General features: G+C 41.3%; 1 protein-coding gene across 1 annotated transcript in view; it reads right to left on the reverse strand.

The window, feature by feature from the left end:
• LOC114647801 (latent-transforming growth factor beta-binding protein 1-like) overlaps window positions 1-22,751 on the reverse strand; it is a 636,168-nt gene that overhangs the window by 105,326 nt on the left and 508,091 nt on the right. The window contains exons 11-14 of the mRNA XM_028796447.2: window positions 20,634-20,798; window positions 14,363-14,533; window positions 10,318-10,407; window positions 1,640-1,768 (exon numbers count right to left, since the gene is read on the reverse strand). Of these exons, the coding sequence (XP_028652280.2) occupies window positions 1,640-1,768; window positions 10,318-10,407; window positions 14,363-14,533; window positions 20,634-20,798 (555 nt within the window). The remainder of the gene's footprint in view (window positions 1-1,639; window positions 1,769-10,317; window positions 10,408-14,362; window positions 14,534-20,633; window positions 20,799-22,751) is intronic.

Raw genomic sequence — 22,751 nt, forward strand, 5'->3', positions numbered from 1 at the left:
ATTGCACAACCTCAAGGACACAATCGCATCTCAGATGGTTTTATAACAGTAGACAATAGCTGATCAGAGGAAGAGATGAGCACAGCCATCAAGAAATCTTCATACGGTGAATTACCTTAAGCTGCATGCAGAGTAACCGTAAGAACTAGCAGCCTCCAGAATAGCACTGCACATTGGGTCCTTTGGTTGAAATTGTCTGTGAAAGCTGATGAACTTCCAAGTTGTATAGTTGTGACTGTTACACTAATTTCCTTTGCTCCTGCTTTTGGCATAATGAAGATTATAATGACTGAATAAAGTATCTAAGCCTGCTTCCCTTTTTGCTCTGTTCTGGCAATTTCAACAGTGAGTCACAGAAGCAGTTCATCCTGTGTAAATTCCTAGGTGCAAGTGCATTGCGGCTGTGAGCTGTTTGTGCATTAAAACAGATAAGTTCAGGAAAAGAGCATAGAGGGCTAGAAGATGACATATAACTGTGGGTGTCCACATCAAGGACAGGGATTTCATGATTTGAGGTGTGGCCAACCCCAAACCTTTTCTTGATAAAACCATAACAATAGTTGCGTGGAGCTTCCACACATTATACACTTCATGTCTACATTTTGTCAATTATTACTAAAACATGAAAAATGTTTCTGTTTTAACAATGTGTTTACATAGATTGTTGTAGACCTGGAACACACATGAAATGCATGTATTCCAAATAATGATATATTATTTACCCTATACAACTCCAGGCAAGTCACACGCAGGTAAACAGAATTGAGCTGAGAGAACTTTCTGCCCTTTCTGCGTTGGTGGAGGGATGGGATAACAGACTGCTTGCTGTCTGAGTTGATCGACACATTTACAACACAAAAGACGCTGACAGAGGGGTGCGAACGGATCTAAGGTGGGCCGGGATTATGAGTTTTTTCTTTGGCTTTGGTAATTCTAGTGTTAAAACATTATTTAGAAAATTTGGGGACTTAAGTGTATTATTTCAGCCAGGGTTTAAATTCTTGTTTTACGTCTTTTTTGTTAATTTTTGAGTATTTTATTTATGTTACTGTTACTTTTTATATTACTGTTACTAGCTATTTGCTTTACTCCCTATTTTCTTTGTGTTTTGTGGTTGGTTCCACAAGAGGTGGGGTCACCTGCCCATCAGGTGCTATAAGTCTTATAAAGGTGAGGAGATCCCACAGTCCCTTGTGGTTTATTCAAATGTGCTTGGGAGTTGGTGAATGAGTTTTTGTGATTTCCTGGAATATTTGACTATTTTGCTCTGTTTTTTGACTTTGGATTTGTTTGCTTAGATTGCTTTGTGTTTTCAGGCAACTCATTTTTGCTTATTTTGCTTCACAGACCTGGTTTTTAATGAAAGCATTTTTGTGAAAATAAATCTTTTTATTCATAAAGATTGTGTCTTTTTTGCCCTTGTTAGTAGATGTGTTGTCACGGTTTCCCCTTCAAGTGGGTATTTTTTGAGTTTTTGGGTGATTTGTGCTTGGAGACTTTCGAGTTTCCAACAAGCTGACATTCTAAGCTGCTAACCCCATCACAAACCCAATGATTGAACAACAAAGATAGAAAGAGCTAGTGTTCAGTTGAGGTCAGGACAGAGCCATGATAAGACCACAGCTTGGTTGCCACTTACCTACACATGGAGCTTGCTGGTTGACCTGTTGGTAGCCAGGGTGGCACTCACACAAATATCTGCTACCCTGAAGAGGCACACATGTTCCAGATCCACAGATATGTGGCCTTGAGTCACATACGCTAGTCTCTGTATGAAAAATAAATCAAAAACTATCAGAGAAGCTGAAAGAAAAATTATTGCTTATCTTGATGCATCCTTGAAGCCCCAGCTACATCTGCCACTAAAAGAGAACTGGGGATTCTGATAGCTGTCCATATCTCAGGTTACATGGCAGGGATTTTCATTTATAGTAACAAGTCAAACAGAATACCCAAAAAGTCTGTATGAGATTTCAGTCTCGGCCCCAGGACAAGTAATCTATGGACTGCGTGAGGTGGGCGACACCATCAAACTTTCATGCCACTGATTTGCTGATAAGTTGCAAGGCTACAGACAGAAGAAGTACCAGTCACAAAACAGGGTGCATATGCAGTAGGTTTAAGAAAATGGGGTCATTCTTGAGTTTACCCCTGTATGTCTTGTGATGATCACAAGAAATACAACATTATAACTTATTTACTCCACATTATTAGGTATGCTCACATATAATGCTAAAGCACCTACTGCAATAGCCACCTCTGCCTGTCTATCTGTAAGAAACAACTTGGCATGATTTTTGGACTGATTTTGTTGGAATTTGTCAGGCTTGCTCTTGAAGAACATTTGTCAGAATAGTTCCATTTTCATTGAGATATCTCAAATACAGTACTCATTTGTGAAATTTTAAAATCTCCCATTGAAAAGCATTTTTGAATTTGAGAACTCGTCTATTTTAAAACAGGGAAACATTCTGTGAGAATTCAACTATGAATTGTTTTTCTACTTCAGTGCAGTTACTTCAACTTGTATACTTTTCTACATTTTTCTTTTACTTGTCTGACAGCTGCTCTTGACAGAAAAACTGTAAAGCACCAGCAGTCCTGCGCACTGAAACAAAAGAACATGGAATGGGGCGGGGCCAGAGGTAGGCGGGGAAAGTTAAATCCGGGGAAAGTTAAATCTGGATTAATTTATTCAGTTCATTAATAATGATTTTATGTATTCCTTATGAAAGTAATAACATTGTTATTGCTATCCTCACCATCCCTTATTGTACCTGAATTGAAGGTTAGGTCTCATCATATGACTGAATATATCAAACTGAAGCAGGTAAAGCCCTATTTGGATGGGGTTAGTTATACACCAGAAGGTGAGGTAAAATAATTATTACCTGAGGAACTCTGTAATTTTTAGACCCATTCGAAACCTCATGTCAGTAACTTTTTATGGACTATGTGTTCACATCTAAGCAAAGATGCCCTCTACCTTCTATGAAAAATTAATGAAAACAACCCAAGGTTAAACTAGTCACCATTTACTATGAGGAACATCATTTTCTCTGGGGTTTAAGCGGCTTAGAAGGAGGTGCAATTCCTACATAGCTACAACACATGTGGCTGTTCTGAAGGGATGATTGTAGTTCAGAGATCCATGATATTATATATGACGTACCAAAAGAATCTATTCTGGGCACACTGTTACTTTCAATCTATAGGCCAGATTATTTCAAAAGTGAGCTATCATAGCTATGCAGATGACACACAGCTTTACTTGTCTACAGCACCGACTGACCCTGATGCTCAGGGCTCTCTGACTCAATGTCTGTCTTGTATATCTGAATAGATGAGTAGTAATTTCCATCCATCCATTATCCAACCAGCTATATCCTAACACAGGGTCACAGGGGTCTGCTGGAACCAATCCCAGCCAACACAGGGCGCAAGGCAGGAAACAAACCCCAGGCAGGGCGCCAGCCCATCGCAGGGCGTGCACACACACACCAAGCACACACTAGGGACAATTTAGGATTGCCAATCCACATAACCTGCATGTCTTTGAAATGTGGGAGGAAACCCACGCAGACACAGGGAGAACATGCAAACTCCATGCAGGGATGACCTGGGAAGCGAACCCGGGTCTCCTAACTGTGAAGCAGCAGTGCTACCCACTGCACCACCCTCATCATTACAAAAATTTTTAATAAGCAAAAATGTGGTATCAAAGTCTTTGATAAAGTGAGGGAACCTTCAAATCGGCTAGCCAAGTCTCTGAATGCACTTGTATGCTAAGCCATGCCTGCATTTTCTTACTTGTTAATAACAGATATTGCAATATCTCTGCAGTATATGATGGCTTATTTAAAAAAAAGGCAAATATTCTCTTTTCTGGGAAAACTTAATGGGATTGCTGCATTATGCTAACATCAGCCCCGACATCATGCCAGCCAAAACTTAAGTGTATCTGGCAGTTTACCAGGGCTAAACTTAGGCATCCATGGTATGCTTCTTTCCTTTCATTGCTGGTTCGAGACTTCAACTGCGTCTGGAAGAGCCTCCTATGTAAATACCAGGGATGTCTTTATTCCTGGGAAATGCCTATATACTGCAAGAAGTGAAGGGCTGCAGCTCCATGTTCATGTGAACACCATCAGACACATTTATCCCCAGTGTATGTGAAAGTCTTCTGTCAGACACATTGAATGATGCCAATGACTGGAAACACTGGCCTCAAAGATGGATGACTGTACTTCTACTAAATAGACCAACACAGAAGCAGCTCAAATTATTTACAGATATTTGTGGAAAAAAAGCATGGGGTGTTCTTGAACCAAAGACAGACTGTTAAGAGATATGCACAACATCAATATCAATATATTTAATTTATTTCTGTGTTGTAAATGCCAGTGTCCTTGTTGTGGGTGGAGAGTTTGACCCTTATGTGCGTTAAGTATCAGCTTCATTTCGACTTGATAATTTGGGTTCAACTACAGCAAAAAATTAGTGCACGTCTACCTCATGGCTCCATAGATGAAGGTTTAATTTTGCGCGCATCCACTGACTTGGTATTCTCCTTTCTATTGTGTCGGCCTGCTCTGATAAACATGATGAGCATGTTGAGCTACTTGGTGACGCTGCATTCATTGGTCTAGTGTGCAAGTGGGTACTCTGAAATGGACCAGCTTACCAAATAGGATTCATACACTAAACATGCTATGATGCCACCTATTCCTAGTCATCACCGATGATACAAAATCATATACTTTTACCTCTTGTCCCCCACATGTTCTTAGGTGACACCCTCTAGGGGTCTGCCAAGGTAAGCCATTCCACCCTGGGGCAAGAGGGGACACTCTCACTAACATCCTCTTCATTTTTATCTGCAGCTTTGAAGGACAAGGCACAGACGGCCTCTGACCACGCCCCGGCTGCTGACCGAAACTCCGCCCCTTCCAGGATTTCCTATACATTCGGCCCTGCGTTCATTTAAGGACTCAACTCCACAGTGCGATGAGGCTCTGAGAGTCTGTATATAAGAGGAACCAAGATACAAAATGGCAAGTGCTGGCATTGACTATTAATTTTGATTTTTTTCATTATTTTATTTAAAGAAGAAGAAGACATTGTATTTATATACCACTTTTCAAGACGCTCAAAGTACTTTACTTAGAGATGTGGGGGGAAACTTCAGCCACCACCAATGTACAGCATTATGCAGCAGTGTGTAGCAGGGGTTTTGCTAGGCTGGTACTCTAGCCTTTGAACCCATGTCTGACTCGCTGACACTGTCAATTTTGAGTTTCCATGATGTGTATGCAGGTAACATAACAATATCATTCGATAAAAGTCAGGCAGCAGTAACCCACGAAGGGATGCAGGACACCCTCACAATGACATTGGAAGGATTTGCTAACTTACATTTAAATTCCTTTTTCATGTCATTTTTCTTCATTTTTGGTCCTATGGTGAATATCATTCACGTTAATGTTGTTATGTTTATTTTTATTATCTGCATAATTATGTATTTTTTCTATCAGTTTTGTTTATCATTTCATTTCTATGTGTGGATGCTTGTTCTGCCATGTCTCTAGTCTTTTCTGGGTGGTTCCCCAAGAGGCGGGACCACCTGTCAACCTCCACAGGACAGTGTATGCGCTTGGTGGTTGGTGAGTTTTAAATTTCGCTATTGAGATTTATTTGTATTTGCTAGGTTTTTGACTCTTCTCTTAATATTCTGAGACTAGATTGCTTAACATTGCCTTGTTGGCCAATCCATTTTACCTCTTTTCTTCCTTTTAGAATCTCTATATCATATAAAATCCAACGTCTGTCTGTCTATCTGTATGTCTGTCCGCTTTTCAAGAGAGAACTCCTTAACGGATTTAGATTGGGTTTTTTTCTATAATTTGCTTGAACATTCTGTTTGATTTTGTGACTTCTGTCATCACGTTAAGTAGAAGCATTACATCAAGAGTGGGGAGCCGGGCAGGGCCATCCTCACTCACGCGCCAGCCTCTGCTTGAGTCGGTCTACCTCTGGACACGTTTTGCAGCGTGCCTTGCCTCCACTTAGTTAGCGATACCTGTTTTTTAAAAGTTTGTCCTGTTTCACTATTATGCGGGTGGAGCCGCGGGGGACAGACAGTTATTAATAAATAAAATTTATTTTTATAAATATTCCTGGTTGAACTTTGTGCTGCAAGCTAGATCTCATGGGTCTCCCTCTTGTGAAGCTGATTTATTGTTATTTTGGGACTATTAAGGATATTTCTTAAACTCTGAAGTACAGTCATATGAAAATGTTTGGGAATCCCTCTCAGCCTGCATAATAATTGACTCTCCTTTCAATAAAAAAGTTAACAGTGGTATGTCTTTCATTTTCTAGAAACATCTGAGTACTGGGGTGTTTTTTGCTGATTTGAATGCCTGTCACTGCTCAATGCTGATTACTTGTAACACCAAATTGGATTGGATTAGCTCGTTAAGCCTTGAACTTCATAGACAGGTGTGTTCAATCATGAGAGATAAAGATATTTAAGGTGGTCAATTGCAAGTTGTCCTTCCCTTTGACTCTCCTCTGAAGAGTGACAGCATGGGATCCTCAAAGTAACTCTCAAAAGATCTGAAAACAAAGATTGTTCAGTCTCCTGGTTTAGGGGAAGGCTACAAAAAGCCATCTCAGAGGTTTAAACTGTCAGCTTCAACAGTAAGGAATGGAATCAGGAAATGGAAGGCCACAGGCACAGTTGCTGTTAAACCCAGCAGGTCTGGCAGGCCAAGAAAAATCCAGGAGCGGCATATGAGCAAGATTGTGAGAATGGTTACAGACAACCCACAGATCACCTCCAAAGACCTGCAAGAACATCTTGCTGCAGATGGTTTATCTGTACATCGTTCTACAATTAAGTACAATTTGTACAAAGAATATCTGTATGGCAGGGTGATGAGAAAGAAGCCCTTTCTGCACTCACGCCACAAACAGAGTCACTTGTTGTATGCTCATTTAGACAAGCCAGATTCATTTTGGAACAAATTGCTTTGGACTGATGAGACAAAAATTGAATTATTTGGTCATAACAAAAAGCTCTTTGCATGGCAGAAGAAGAACACCGCATTCCAAGAAAAACACCTGCTACCTACTGTCAAATTTGGTGGAGGATCCATCATGCAGTGGGGCTGTGTGGCTAATTCAGGGACTGGGGCCCTTGTTAAAGTCGAGGGTCAGATGAATTCAACCCAATATCAACAAATTCTTCAGGTTAATGTTCAAGCATCAGTCACAAAGTTGAAGTTACGCAGGGGTTGGATATTCCAACAAGACAATGACCCAAAACATAGTTCAAAATCTACAAAGGCATTCAGAGGGAGAAGTACAATGTTCTGGCATGGCCGTCACAGTCCCATGACTTGAATATCATCGAAAATCTATAGGATGATTTGACGCAGGCTGTCCATGCTCAGCAGCCATCAAATTAAACAGAACTGGAGAGATTTGTATGGAAGAATGGTCAAAAATACCTCCATCCAGAATCCAGACACTCATCAAAGGCTATAGGAGGCGTCTAGAGGCTGTTAGATTTGCAAAAGGAGGCTCAACTAAGTATTGATGTAATATCTCTGTTGGGGTGACCAAATTTATGCACCTGTCTAATTTTATTATAATGCATATTTTCTGTTAATTCAATAAACTTAATGTCACTGCTGACATACTACTGTTTCCATAAGGCATGTCATATATTAAAAGGAAGTTGCTTCTTTGAAAGCTCAGCCAAAAAAAATCCAAAGAATTAAGAGGGGTTCCCAAACTTTTTCATATGACTGTATGTGCTTTTTGGCACAGTGTAGGCCAAAGCCAGCTACTGGAGTGGGAGCTCGGGCTACTTTTGTGTGCACACTCTCTAGGGATTCTGGCCTGCTGTCCTGGCTTTTTTTTTGGAGGCCTTACACTACTTTGGGTATTTTGGGCTACAAAAAATTGACACAGTGCTGGGCTCAGAAATAATTGAGGATCACTAGAGCTGTGAGGCACTCTCACTAGTTACTTTGCTTCCATCAAAGGAATAGAAAGCAAGGGAGGTAAAAGCAGAAATGGATGGATACAATAAAGGCAGATTTAAAGGAAAAGGTCTAACTGACAGGATCAGAGCCCAGAAGTCTGAGGCCATGGTTCTCAGCAGGAAAAGGATGGAGTGCACGCTTCAGGCTGGGGAGGAGGTGCTACCTCAAGGAGAGGAGTTTAAGAATCCTGGAGTCTTGTTCACGAATGATGGAAGAAGGAGGCACAAAGATAGACAAGTGACACTGAGCAACACCTGCAGCCATGGTGAAGAGAGAGCTAAGCAGAAAGGCAAAACTCTTGCAAACCGGTTGATCTACGTGCCTACCCTCATCTATGAGCATGGACTTTGTGTAATGACCAAAATAACTACATGGCAGATACAAGCAGATGGGTGTCTGGGCAGAGCCTTTGTGAAGGGGAATGAACCTAGACATTCCAAAAGAGCTCAAAGAAGAGTCACTGCTCCTCTGCATTGAACCTGAGGTGGTTCAGATGGATGCCTTTGGGATACCTCCTTGCAGAGATGTTTTGGTCATGTCCAACCGGGAGGAGACACTGGGGCAGACCTAGGACACACGAGAAAGATTTTATCTCACAGCTGGCCTGCAGACACTTTAATATTCCCTCAAGAAATGGAAGAGGTGGCAGGGAAAAAGGACATCTGGTTTCCTTAGCTTAGACTGCTGCCTCCAGACCTCAGATAAGCAGTAAAAATGGATGGGTGGAGAGTCTGATAGGGAGGAAGTGAAGGACTGGGTTGTATGGAGAGGGTTGATCAAGCAAATTGACTCTACATAGAAGTGGGAGGAGATAAAGAGGCAGAAGAAGAAGAACAAGAAGAACAAGAAGAAGAATGTGCTTTACTGGATTTATTTTCCTCCTATACCCTAAACTGGCCTTTTCAAATAAAATGCTTCACAACAATGCTCAGGGAAACAAAATGGTCCATGAGATAGCATACCAAAAAAATTGTGTTTATTTATATTTCTTAATCAAAACACGCCATCTTGTTAAGCTTGACATTTCTCACATTTACCAAAATGCCATGCTTCACTTTTTCAACAGTGTGTAAATATATCCTCTAAGCATTCTCCCTCAACAGACTCTCCTAACAAACCCCTTACAAAAATGAAATATATGGCAATATACCCAAAAATGTGTAGACAGTCCTGTAGCAGACAGGAGTGTCATCCTGTGTGGTGTCCTGCTGCTGTAGCCCATCTGCTTCAAAGTGATGTGTTGTGCGTTCAGAGATGCTCTTTTGCATACCTCGGTTGTGATGAGTGGTTATTTGAGTTACCTTTCTATCATCTCAAACTAGTCTGGCCATTATCCTTTGACCTGTGACATCAGCAAGGCATTATCACTCAGGTCCTGCGGTGGGTTGGCACCCTGCCCAGGATTGGTTCCTGCCTTGTGCCCTGTGTTGGCTGGGATTGGCTCCAGCAGACCCCCGTGACCCTGTGTTCGGATTCAGCGGGTTGGAAAATGGATGGATGGATTATCACTCAGAGAACTGCCGCTCACTGGATATTTTCCCTTTTTCGGACCATTCTCTGTAAACCCTGAAGATGGCTGTGTATGAAAATCCCAGAAGATCAGCAGATTCTGAAATACTCAGACCAGCCCGTCATTCATGCCACCATGCCACCAACATTCATGCCAAGTTCACAGTCTTTTAAGTCACCTTTCTTCAACATTCTGATGCTCAGTTTGAACTTCAGCAGGTCATCCTGACAATGTCTACAGGCCTAAATGCATTGAGTTGCTGCCATGTGATCGGCTGATTAGATATTTGTGTTAATAAGCAGCTGAACAGATGTATCTGATAATGTGGCAAGTATATATGTGTGTATTTATATTATTATTTACATATATTTATTTATTAATATATTATTATTTACGTTTATATCCATTTGAACCACATTTCACTTGTCTTAATATTTCTGCCATGGCCAATGAAGGGGCATATATACAGGTTCAAGTATGTCCTGCATTTCTATAAAAGAACACATTCCCAGGTAGCAGGTCCCCCCCCAAACCCCCCCCCCCCCTTCCCCACTGGACACAAAGAGAACTTCACAAGCAGGAAGAATCTAGGGGCAGAACTCCAACCTAAACATTAAACAGTTTCTGATCCCCTTCTCCCACCCTGTCATTGAGAGGATGACATGTGGAGGAGCTCACAAAGTTGTTATGTTATTATGGCTTTGTTTTTTCCACATGTCTGGCCTGAACCTACAGCTCCCTAGGACTACTCACCTGGAGTGTATGGAACATCTCGGACATCCAGTGGGAAAGGGGAAGCTTGCACAAAGGTACGTTCTTCTTCCTTCGGCCTAGTTCGATGAGCTAAACAGAACACAGACAGTGTGTGTGAAACACAAGACTTGTGAAAACCAGGAGTTGCTCTTCTAATCAACCAAAAACTTGAATGTGCCCGGGCAATCCTGTGATGATTAATGAAGGTAAGGTCAGCATCAATACAGAACTCACATTACAGCACTGAGCAGTACTCTGGGAGAAGTGGCATTTACATTTCATTCCCTTGTATCAATAATGTTTTGTATTGTCGTATTAATTGCTAAATATTGCATGTGGAATGGTGAAATGGAAAAATGGTGAGGAGGGAGGTTTCCTGTGGTTAACATTGGAAAGAGTCCAAACTTGAGTCCAAAGTGACTATTATGTCACATTATGGACCTGCACAACAAAACGGTGAAAGCAGGAAATAACATGGTGCCTCCTCATTGTCCATACTAAACCAGCCTGTATATGTTAGTTTCATGTCTAGTGAAGGAAGGAACTGGAGTTCAGTTCTACAGCTGCTAGTTTGTCAGCCACCCTGGAAATACCAGAATTTAATCTGAGCCAGCAGAAGAGGGGCTCATCTGGCAGGCTTCTCAGTGAAAGTAACAGTCAAGTGGAGTGTCATGGGTTCAAGTCAAAGCTCATACAATTGCCATTTCTACCAAGTTCCATTCTTTTCTTGGTCTCTGACAAGTATGTTTTCTTGTGCAAAGAGAAATGACAAAGTATAATGTGAAATACAGCGGATTCAGAAACTATTCAAACCACTTCACTTTCTGCACAATTTACTGTGTTGTAGATTTCATTTTAAATGGATGAATGCGCCATTTTGGAGCATCAATTTACTTGCAATAACCCATAATGACAAAATGGAAACGTGTTTACAGAAAGGTTTGTGTGATTATAAAAAATCTAAAACTGAAATCTCTCATTCAAATCCTTTGCTGTTGCACTGCATACAGTGATTAGGTGTATCCTGGTCCTTTCATTCTCCTTGAGATGTGTCTAGAACTTGATTGGCGACCACCTGTGGCAAATTAAACCGATTGGACATCATTTAGAAAGGCACACATGTACCTGTGTATAAAAGGTCCAACAATTCACACTGCATGGTAGGACAAAAACCAAGCCATGAAGTCCAAGAAACTCTTTGTAGACCTCCATGATCAAATTGTGATGAAGCATAGATCAGGACAAGGGGATAAAGCCATTCATAAAGCTCCAAGTGTTCTCAGGAGGACAGTGGCCACAATAATTTTGAAATGGAAGTTTGGAACCACCAGGACTCTTTAGAGTTGCCCATCTGGCCAAACTGAGTAGTCAGGTGATTAGAACCCTGTTCAGGGAAGAGACCAAGAACTCAGTGGTCACTCTAAGACAGAGTCAGAAGTCCTCTTTTGAGATGGCCGAACCTGTAGGAAGGGTGACCATCAAATTAGTACTCTGCTAATTAGGAATTTATTATAGAACTAGTCATTTAGCCCGTTACAATAACGGGAGCTAGAACAGTAGTGCATAAACATTAGCAGGAACAGTCTATATTAAATGGCAAGGGACTTTGACCTCATTCTTTTTGTTGGTCGTATTTTTCTTTCTTTCAGCCTTTCTTTTGTTGATGTTTACTTGCTGAGCTGACCGTTCTTCGTGGGCTGCCGCCGTGTATTGTGTGTCTTTAATTTTCTGTGACAGTAATACTGTCTTGTATGGTTCTATTCAATAAGGGCGCGCACAAAAAGGCGAGCATCAAAAGGGCGACCTCAATTGAGCGCGGCGAATAAAGGCGTTCGTAGATAATTTAGTTCAAATGGCTCTGGAATATGTGAAGAGCAACAAAGGTGCAGATCTTTATTTACGCGCGCCTTTATTCGCTGCGCCCAATTGAGGTCGCCCTTTTGAGGCTTGCCTTTTTGTGCGCACCCTTATTGAAGGATACTGTCTTGTACGTCCACTGGATTGTATGTCCGTAATATACCTTTAATTTTCTCTGGCGGTAATACAGGCGTGCGCGTCGGTAATATGCCTTTAATCTCCTCTGACAGTAATACTGGCTTGTATGTGACTGTAATATGCGTCACTGTATTGTGTACCTTTAATTTCCTCTCGCAGTAATACTGGTTTGTATTTCTGTAAAACGCCTCTAACTTTCTCTGACAGTAATATTGCGCATTGCACCGTGCCCCGCGCATGCGCACTTCACCAGAAGACACCCACAAACGGACACCTGGACGCACATAGGGATTTTATATATATAGATGGCTAGACAGAAAATACTTTTGAGTAAAAGGCATATGACAGTATAAAGGATTATGAGAGCATGACAAAATCAGGTCTGATGAGACAAAATGTGAACTCTTTGTGCAGAACTCCAAACGCCAAGTCCAGTGAAGACCAGGCACTGCTCATCACCTGCCTAATACCATCCCTACGGTGAAGCTTGCTGGTGGCAGCATCATGACATGGGGGTGCAGGGATAGGTGGGGACTGGTCAGAATTGAGGGAATAATCAATACAGCCAGATACAGAGAGGTCCTTGAAGAGACCCTGCTCCAGCATGCACGCCACCTCAGACTGGGGTGACGGTTCACCTTTCAGCACAAAAATGACCCAAAGCATATATCCAAGAGAACACTGATGTGGCTTTGGAACAGGCCTCTGAGTGTCCTTGAGTGGCCCAGCCAAAGCCCAGACTTAAACCCCCTTGAACATGCAAGGAGAGACCCGAAGATGTCAGTTTACAGATGCTTCCCATCCAGATCCAAAGTAAAGCTTATAGAGGCTTCAGGGATATCTACAAAGTACTAAACTAAAGGCCTGAATGCTTATATGAATGAGAGAATTTTTTGAAGTTTTTGATTTTTAATAAATTTGCAAACCTTTCTGAAAACATGCCTTCACTTGGTCATTATGGGTTATTGAGTGTAGATCGATGGGTAAAAATGGAAACTTTCATCCATTTCAAATGAAACCTACAACACAATAAAGTGTGCAGAAAGTGAAGGCCTCTGAAGACTTTCTGAATCCACTGACATGGACTGGGTATGGTGAAGCATCAAGTGCCATGGATTTGTCTCACCATTATTACAAATTCCACACTAGTTGGTGTCTGGGTAATGTTTGTGCTGCAGGTTTTTCCTCAGGCACTGCTGATTTTCTTCCACATCTTAAAGATGTGCATGGTTGGCAAATCAGCGATTCTAAATGGACCCGTTGTGAGTGTGTATTTGAATGTGCCCTGATGTTGACTGGCACTCGGCCTTGCACCGTTCCTGCTCTTGTGTCAGATCCTGTGTGGACTCAGATACCACCCCCCATGGCCCTGAACTGGATTAATTAGGTTTGAGAATATTATGGTATATTGTATTATCTGCACATCGGGAATTGAAAGAGAGAACTGTCCAGTCTTGTCAAAGCAAGTATTGTACCTGAAAAATAGTATAGCTGAATCGAGTTGTTGTTTACCAGTAAAATGAATTAATGGCACATACTGCACTCCTCTTCTTTTATTATGCTCCTAATAAGCAGCTGCTCCACTATGACAGAAACATTATTCAACATTTCCATGAGACTCTTAAGTGTTTTAGCTTTGGGGTACAACTTAATGTGCCATTCATTACTAAACTTGGCTGAACATATCTAACTCTGGTTGCTTAAATGACACCAAAAGAATCAGGATGAATTGGTAAATCATCCGACATCACTGGATTATAAGATTTTGTTGGCCAGTTGCGGCTCTGCATTAGGTAGACTTTCAAATATCAGATTAAACATTTTACTTAAGTAAATCTTTAAAGCTCTTCATGTTCTGTCCACCAGCAAAACTACAGGCCTCAAGGTCTATTAGTTAATGATGCTGTTTAAATAAAATAATGCAATTTAATGGTAAACTGGACAGGATACACGAATAACCACAATCAGATAAGACAGAAAACTCCTTAAAATGAGATCGGGTTCATCAGGTTTCATCAATCAGGTTCTGCACTAGCACTTGACAACTCACAGTCAATAGGTGAGGTTACAGATGCTTGGGTTGTAGTTGTGGTCTGCTGTCCATGTCCTTGGCCGTGAGAGCTGGCCCCTGCTCCATGTTCCACAGTTCCAAGGTTAATTTTGATGTTTGATACGGAGTAATGGTAGCCAGGCCCAGCAGGACAGATTTCTTTAAAAGCCTCTGTAAAACAATAGATAGAGAGGAGTCTGAACAGAATCCTTGTTAAGGGTAAAACATCAGCAGATATTTATTTATGCTATAAAGTGATAAATACTACACTAATTTATAAATTTAAAAGCCAAATACCACTGACTCAATGATCACGAAATCTCACGAACAATGAGGACTTGGGACTTGAAATTTGGAATGTAGGTTACCCTTGGCCCATAGGTGCTCACGAAGAAACAGTTTTAAAAATTCTGTGGTCCAAGTGCGAAATTGCTTATAGTTTTTTTTAGACCCGTTTGTATGTCTGTCTGCTTTTCACGAGAGAACTACTTAACGGATTTAGATCTGTTTTTTTTGTATAATTTGCTTGAACATTCCGTTGATTTTGCGACTTTCTCATCACGCTAAGTATCATAGTTTGCTTGCAGTACCGATTTATTAACGGGAATCCGAGAGACACTCATTGAGCTGCGGGGCCCTCCTCACTCACACGTCTGCCTTGGGGCGTAACCTTAACTCCGCTTAGTTAGCGAATGAGAGAACTACTTAACGGATTTAGATGTATTTGTTCTATAATTTGCTTGAACATTCTGGTTGATTTTGCGACTTCTCTCATTGCGCTAAGAATTATAGTTCGCTTGCAGGAGCGATATATTCATGCTAATCCAAGACAGAGGCTGCGGGCCGTGAGGAGTAGGAAGAGTAACGTCAGGAGCAGAGAGCTGAGCACAGCCCTCCTCACTGTCCTGTTTCACTAATACACGGGCGAAGCGGTGGGGGATGGCTAGTACATCTATGGAAGTGGATACAAAAAGTTTAATCAAGGCACCCAAAACTGATATTTATTAATTGTGCCCATCATTATACCAGGTGGACTGAAACCACGCAACAAAGATACAGGTACATATGAACTTGACCAACTCCAAGAAATCTATGTTATAACAGGCAACATGGTTCAAATTGAGTTAAATTATTATTGATAAATTAGGAATTTAATTGTGGAGACCAAAAGAAAGGTCCCAAATGCAGACACAGAGGTACGGCCGAATGTGCAGCTTTAAACTCTAAGCAAAATCTCGTGCCACAAGAGCCATGTGCTCTAGATCATGCACAAAAAGATTGCACTGGGCCACCGAGATAGACAATTAGCCTCATCCAGTCAGAGCCGAGGGAATTTTATGGTTGGTATGGTGTTGTACGAGCAGGTAGAGGGATCATCTACATGAACCTACAGAGGTTAGCACATCAACAACACTACCACCTGGAGAAACACGGTCTCTAACAGCCTTTATACTTCCAGCTGCAGACCACAGGATGAGTTGCACGATGACCAATAGAATCACTCCCTGTCTGGCCCACCACCATCCACCATACAGGCTATTTTAAAGAATAACATTGCTGAAAGTTGGTGGAACCTATTCAGAAAAGGACGGAGCTCTGCCACTGAAAGCAATTTTGAACCTGTTTGCCTGAGGGAGTCTCTGAAGGATGACATTCAGAGTCATTTTCATTTGGACTTTTGTTTTTACCGTTCTTTATTTGCCTGACAATAATTGGGGGTCCCTGCAGATCCCCAACTGTTTATAATTTCTTTTTGTTTACAACATACAGAGGAGAAAAAAATCAAATAAAACTGAAACTTGTTGCATGCAATAAACAATAAATCTTACATGAATTGCAACTTCCAGAAATATGCATTATTGAAAAATATTCTAATATGACTGGTTAAGTCCACTATGACTCCCCGGTTACTCTCATGAACAGAAGTTCAAATTTCAGACCTCCCAATGTGAATTCAAACACTTCTTAAAAACACTGTGGGAGTCAATCATAAAATTGCCTGTCTGTCATCACTAGATTGTCCACCTAGATAACCCATACTGAGCGAGTTTCCCTGTACCACAAAGAATGACAAGTCCCAAAAAGTACAAGCAGTTTACTTTCTTACAGTATATGGAATGATGCTGTGGACCACATTAATCTGTTTCAGATTTCCATCCAAACTACTGCTCTAGATAGTATAGAGCAAAGCTACAAGTACTGTGTATATTATACATATACATATACATATATATATATATATATATATATATATATATATATATATATATATATATTTGCAGCTGGAGATCCACAAAGGGAGAAGACTGCACTGGCAATCGGAAGGTTGCCGGTTCAAATCCCGTAAATTCCAAAAGGGACTCTGCTCTGTTGGGCCCTTGAGCAAGGCCCTTAACCTGCAATTGCTGAATGCTTTGAGTAGTGAGAAAAGCGCTATATAAATGCAAAAAACTATTATTATTATTAAGATGAATCACGTATCATAAAAGTAGTTTTTATTCCTGAGCTTTCAGCCCCTGCCAGGAGCTGTCATCAGAGGGTAATGCTTAGACATACAAGAATCAAAGGCAATATATAGCAAAATTAAGTGGTGGTGGGGGGGTGGTCTTAGGTCAGTGTGTGGGGGGGGGGGGGATTAATGAGGTGGGGGTTGGGAGGACTATTGGAGTATTTATTATGAACATGTTCTTCTTAAGTTTGTAAATGCTGAGTTCATGTCCAAGTGTCTGTTGATGGCGTTTTCATTTGATAGACAAGATTCAGCCAGCTCTCTGGCACTTTTAGTACTGGCCTTAAATCTTACTTGTACATTGTCCCAGTTGAACATATGTCCGATTGATTTTGTATGCGTATAGATCAGTGATTGTGAGTCCTTCCTTCTGACGGCGTTGCAATGTTCCTGTATAAGTGTTGTGATTCTTTTTGATATTTGTCCTATGTATACCGCTGGGCAAGAACTGCATGGAATGCTATAAACTGCGTTTCATGTTTCTGCTGTCGATTTCTTGTTTTTGGCATTGAAAAGGGCTGTTCGCAGATTGTTTGAAGGCTTGTGTGCTATTCTGATACCTGATTTGGACAGGATGCGTGCTGTGGCTTCTGACACTCCATGATGATAAGGAAGTGAGTACCAGGTGAGATGGGGGGGGGGGTCTGATTCGAGTCGATTGTTTGCTGGGTTCTCTGGCGTCTCCTGTGTAGGCATCGTTTAATGAATGTCTTTGGGTATCCGTTTGAAGTGAAAAGATGAAAAAGATATCGTCTCTCATTTATTTTTGTCTCCTTCATATTACAATGGGTGTGGACTCTTCTGAATAAAGTTTTCACACAGCTCCGTTTATAAGATACCGGGTGATTGCTGGAGAAGTGTAATATTTTGTCTTCATAGCATTCCTTACGGTAAACACTTGTGATCAGGGTGGCATCGTTACTTCTTTCAATGGAGATGTCCATTGAAGCTGATGCGTCGGTTTATTTCTTTTTCTATGGTGAATTGGATTGCAGGGAATATTGTGCTGATGTGGTTGTAGAACTCATTCAGCTGGCCATTTTTTAATATGACAAATGTGTTGTCAACGTAGTGTATCCAAATTTTTGGTGTGAACTGGGATAGAGCCACATTTTCAAATCACTGCATTACCAGTTCCGCTAGAAGCCCTGATAACGGTGATCCCATTGGCATGCCTTCTTTTTGAATGTAGTATTTACTGTTGAAATGAAAGTGAGTTTTTTGGCAGAGTGATATTAGGTGCATTATGTCTTTAGTGGACAGCTTAGCTCTTGTCTCTATGGTGGGGTCATTATTCAATCTCATTAGTAGTGTTTCTGTGACCAGATGAATAGGAATCATGGTATATAGCGACACAACATCAAATGAGACCATGATCTCGTCCTCGGCAATGGATAAGTCTTTCAAGTGCTGTAATGCTAACTCGGTGCTGTTAACAGAATATTCCAAGTCATAAGTTAAATGTTTGAGCATCTGGAAAAGTCTTTTTGACAAGTTGTAAGTTGGTCTGCCTATTAGGCTGATCACTGGTCTGAATTTCAATGGTGTTTTTATGTATTTTTGGGAGTTTGTAAAATTCAGGGCAGTTTGCATCGCTGGATTTCATTTTATAATAATTCTGTGCATCTAGGCGGTTATTATTTCGGAGTTTGATCAGAGTGGTGTTTATTCTGTTAAGCGTGGTTTTAGTTGGGTCATTATTCAGTTGTTGGTGTCAGAAAGCATTTTTTCCATTGCTGTGTTATATTGTTCCTTGTCTAATATGACAGTTGCGCCTCCATTGTCGGCTGGTGTGATAATGATGCTCTTATCATTCTGTAGTGATCGTAGAGCTTTCTGTTCTTTTGTCGAAATATGTGTGGTCGGATGTCTTGTGTGTAACTGGCTGGCAAATGTGCACCTTATTTCTTGTGTGTTGTCTGCCGATATTTTTTCAGTTAATAAGATGTATTCCAGGGAACCTAGGAAGTTCATGTCGGATGCGTCTTTGTGGCTGAATTTCATTCCTCTGGTGAGAATATTGTGTTCTGTGGTGGAGAGCTGTCTTTTAGAGAAGCTGTATACTCCGGATTGTGGTTTGTTGGTATGTATATTTCCAGTGAGTTTATTCCATTTTTTGTTGAGTGTATCTCGTTAAAAATACGTTTTTTGGACGCGGTGTCCTGGATCCGTTTGGTCCATTCTTCTGTAATTGTTTGTCCGCATGTTGTGAGGAGTTTGGAACGTTGCTTCATAGTTTCGGATCTGTAATAGGTTCGTTGGCGGTGTGTTTCTGTGATAAGTTCGTATAAAACTTGTTTTGTGAATTGTGCACGATGGCTGCCTATTATAGATCCGAAACTATAGACGCCGTTCTCATTCCCCACCACCTACGCCATCACTTCCTCTACCCTCTTCATATCTTAAATCATTATTGAGGCAGATTGAAGACTTAAGCGCCAGGTTAAGTGAAAAACGTACTAAGTAATTGCAATATATATATATATATATATATATATATATATATATATATAGTCACAGACAGCCGGAGTCCTTGCCTCTTCGTTGAGAGAATGGCACAATACCTCTCCCGGGACGTTACATGGCAGCCTCCATGGGTTGCAGTGGTGCCTCGGATTCCCTCAGGGCTTCATGGGAGTTGGAGTTATCTACAGCTTTGTTGGGATCCGAGGGAGCCACCAAGTGGAGCTGCAACAGTTGTGCAGCCCTCTTGGGCGAGTTTTCCACCAAATCCGGAAGTGCTGCCGGAAGTAGGTCAACAAGCACCTGGAGCACTTCCAGGGGCATTATAAAAGGAGCCGGCAGTCACCACTCTGGGAGCCAGAGTCGGGAGGCTTGCCAGAAAGGAGTGGAGGAGAAAGAAAAGTATTGGGATTGTGCTTGTGTTCAGGACTGTGTTGTGTGCCTGTAGGAAACGGGGAAGACGTTGTTCACAGGTAAAGAAAAAATGAAAATTAAAACGTCTTAGTTCTTCTAAGTGTGACTCTAGCGTCTGTCTGTGTCGGGTTGGGTGGCTGACACACACCCTAGAGTTGTTACAATACTGTATATATAAAGCCACAAAAGCATCAAGGAGAGATGTTTCCATAATCAACAAACTCCTAAAACCTGCTGTTGTAGCAATTTAAGATCAAGTTTCCAATTTTTAATAGATTGCAACACCACGAAGGTGAAATAAACTCTGGGTGTGAATTGGGCCACCAAACAGGGCAACAGATAAGGCCACCAGTAAGGAGGACAGAGAACAGTATTTTATGTTTTGATACCATGCCAATCTGTTTTTAAGCATGTCTGATCATTTTCTTTGTTTACATGACACAGTGGGATGCATCACATGACTTTGATTATCACCTCAATTACTATAAATATTGTGGCGATCACAAATCACATTATCCTTTGGTGAATGTAACTTCCTGAACATCAAATCTAGCATAGTCAGCTAGGCCTTGGTATCAGGTGTCATTTTCGGTTTTTGATGTCGTTGTTGACTTAGACTTCTGATTCTTATTTTGCCCTTGTGTTTTGTTAGCCTTATTGTTTGTATTTTTTGGCTCTGACCTGGTTTTCCCCTTTTAACCACAATTTTTGGTTTCACATTACCAGTTCCTTGTTATGTTGTTACTTTAAAATATGTCTTCAACACCAGAGTGTCAGAACAGTGACGTGATTTTCATTACAGTAAATTTGATAGGGCTGTCATGGACTATATAAGTCAACTGATGGTTTCCCCTTCCAATTCCTGTTGGTTCTAAAGCAACTCACCTGATCCAAAGGCAGGGCACCGATCACAAGTTCTGCCCCATGCTTTTCCCACCCGGCTACAACAGCACACCTGCTTAGTGATGTTTCTCAAGAGGGGCAAGGAGCAGAAACCAGTCTTCAGCACACGGTAGCACTGGCCTTTGACCTCGGACAGTGCATGATGAGCTGGGGATAAAACACAGCACAGCAAACTTTAATGTATACTTCCTTGGCAAATTATTAGGGAGACCTGCTCTATCCATGAAATTAACTAATCAACCAATCACATGGAAGCAGTACAATGCATAAAATCATGCAGATACAGGTCATGAGCTTCAAACACCAAACACTATAATGACACTTCAGATGATTTTCAGTGTTGCATGGATGTTGATACCAGATGTCTGGTTTGAGTATTTCTGTAACTGCTGATCTCCTGTGATTTTCACACATAACAGTTTCAATAGTTTACTCAGAATGGTGCGAAAAACAAAAACGTCCAGTGAGTGCCAGTACAGTGAATGGAAATGCCTTGTTGATGAGAGGGGTCAGAGGAAAATGGCCAAACTTAGTCAAGCTGACAGGTAGGCTATTGTAACTCACAAATCCATTCTGTATAACTGTGGAGAGCAGAAAGAACAACATGTCAGACTCTGAGATAGACGAACTGCAACAGCAGAAGACCATATCAGCTTCCACTCCTATCAGCCAAAAACAGAAAGCCAAAGGTGCTGTCAGGCCCACCAAAACTGGACAGGTGAAGACTGGAAAAATGTAGCCTGAAAGTCAGAATTTTGTGCCAACTGCATGAGTCCATGCACCCAAACTGCCTTGTGCCAATAGTCCAGGCTGGTTGTGGTAGTGTGATGGTGTGAGGAATATTTTCTTGGCACACTTTGAGCCCCTTAATATTAATCTGTCATTACCTGAATGCCATGACCTGTGTGAGTATTGTTGCATCAGTTCCATGGCCACAATTTACCCATCTTGCAGTGGCTACTTTCAACAAAACAATGCACCATGTCACAAAGCGAAAGTCAAATCAAACTCGCTCCATGAACATGACAATGAGTTCTGAGTTCTTTGGTGGTCCAACAGAGCACCTTTGGGATGTGGTAGAACAAGAGATTTGCAGCAGGAATGTGGAGCTGATACGTCTGCAGCAATTGTGTGATGCAGTCATGCCAACATGGCCCCGAATCTCAAATGAATATCTCTAACATCTTGTGGAATCCATGCCAATTAAGCAGGTGGTGGGTTCATGACAGTCTTAAACACAGATGTTGGCTCAAACATAACCTTACAATTGTCACCTTTCTGATGAAATTCCTAAGCAAAACCCTGACAAAAATGAACATTTTAGAAACACCCTCCATTAATCTAGTGTCACACATGAATGTCTGGGAATCACCTTCAGGGATTAACCGAGGTAAGCGATTCAACCAAAACCAGGAGGAGGCGCTGTTGCTCTTCCATACGCAGTACCGAGAAGAGTCCTAGCAACTGATACAGGGAGATTCACTCGAAAGAGGCCTCAAATATTCTGTTGTAACACCCGTTATGATGAAGCAATCTGAACCAAAAAAATTTGCTCTATACCAGCGGTTCTCAAACTGTGTGGCGCGCCCCTGGGCGTGAATGTTGCCATAGGTGGCGTAATTTCGTTATTCATAAGGAAATTTTAAACTTGTAGCGGTGTATCAGCAGCAAAAAATATAGGAGTAAATTTTATTAGGGTTTCAAAAAAAAAGGGGGGTGCGATTAACACTGTTATGAAAACTTTAAGTTTGAGAAATGCTGCTCTATACCTTGACGTATGTGTAATCAATTGCATTATATGTGATGCAGGAAGTGGTTTCCGTTTTCTGCCCGACACATTTTGATGCGGCACTCCATGTTCCTTAACATATCAGCAAGCATCTCAGGGGGAATAGCAGCAATTTCACGTTGGATGTTTTCCTTCAAATTTTCTACAGTGCGAGGCTTGTTCCGATAGACTTTTCCTTTAAGCAGACCCCAAAGGAAGAAGTATGGTGGTGTCAGATCTGGCGACCGTGGTGGACAAAGCCCCTTTGAAATTACCCTGTTGTTGAAGAAGGACTCCATTTCTGCCATGCTTCTTGCCGATGTGTGACACGT

The sequence above is a fragment of the Erpetoichthys calabaricus genome, chromosome 1, assembly GCF_900747795.2.
Source record: "Erpetoichthys calabaricus chromosome 1, fErpCal1.3, whole genome shotgun sequence".
NCBI lineage: Eukaryota > Metazoa > Chordata > Cladistia > Polypteriformes > Polypteridae > Erpetoichthys > Erpetoichthys calabaricus.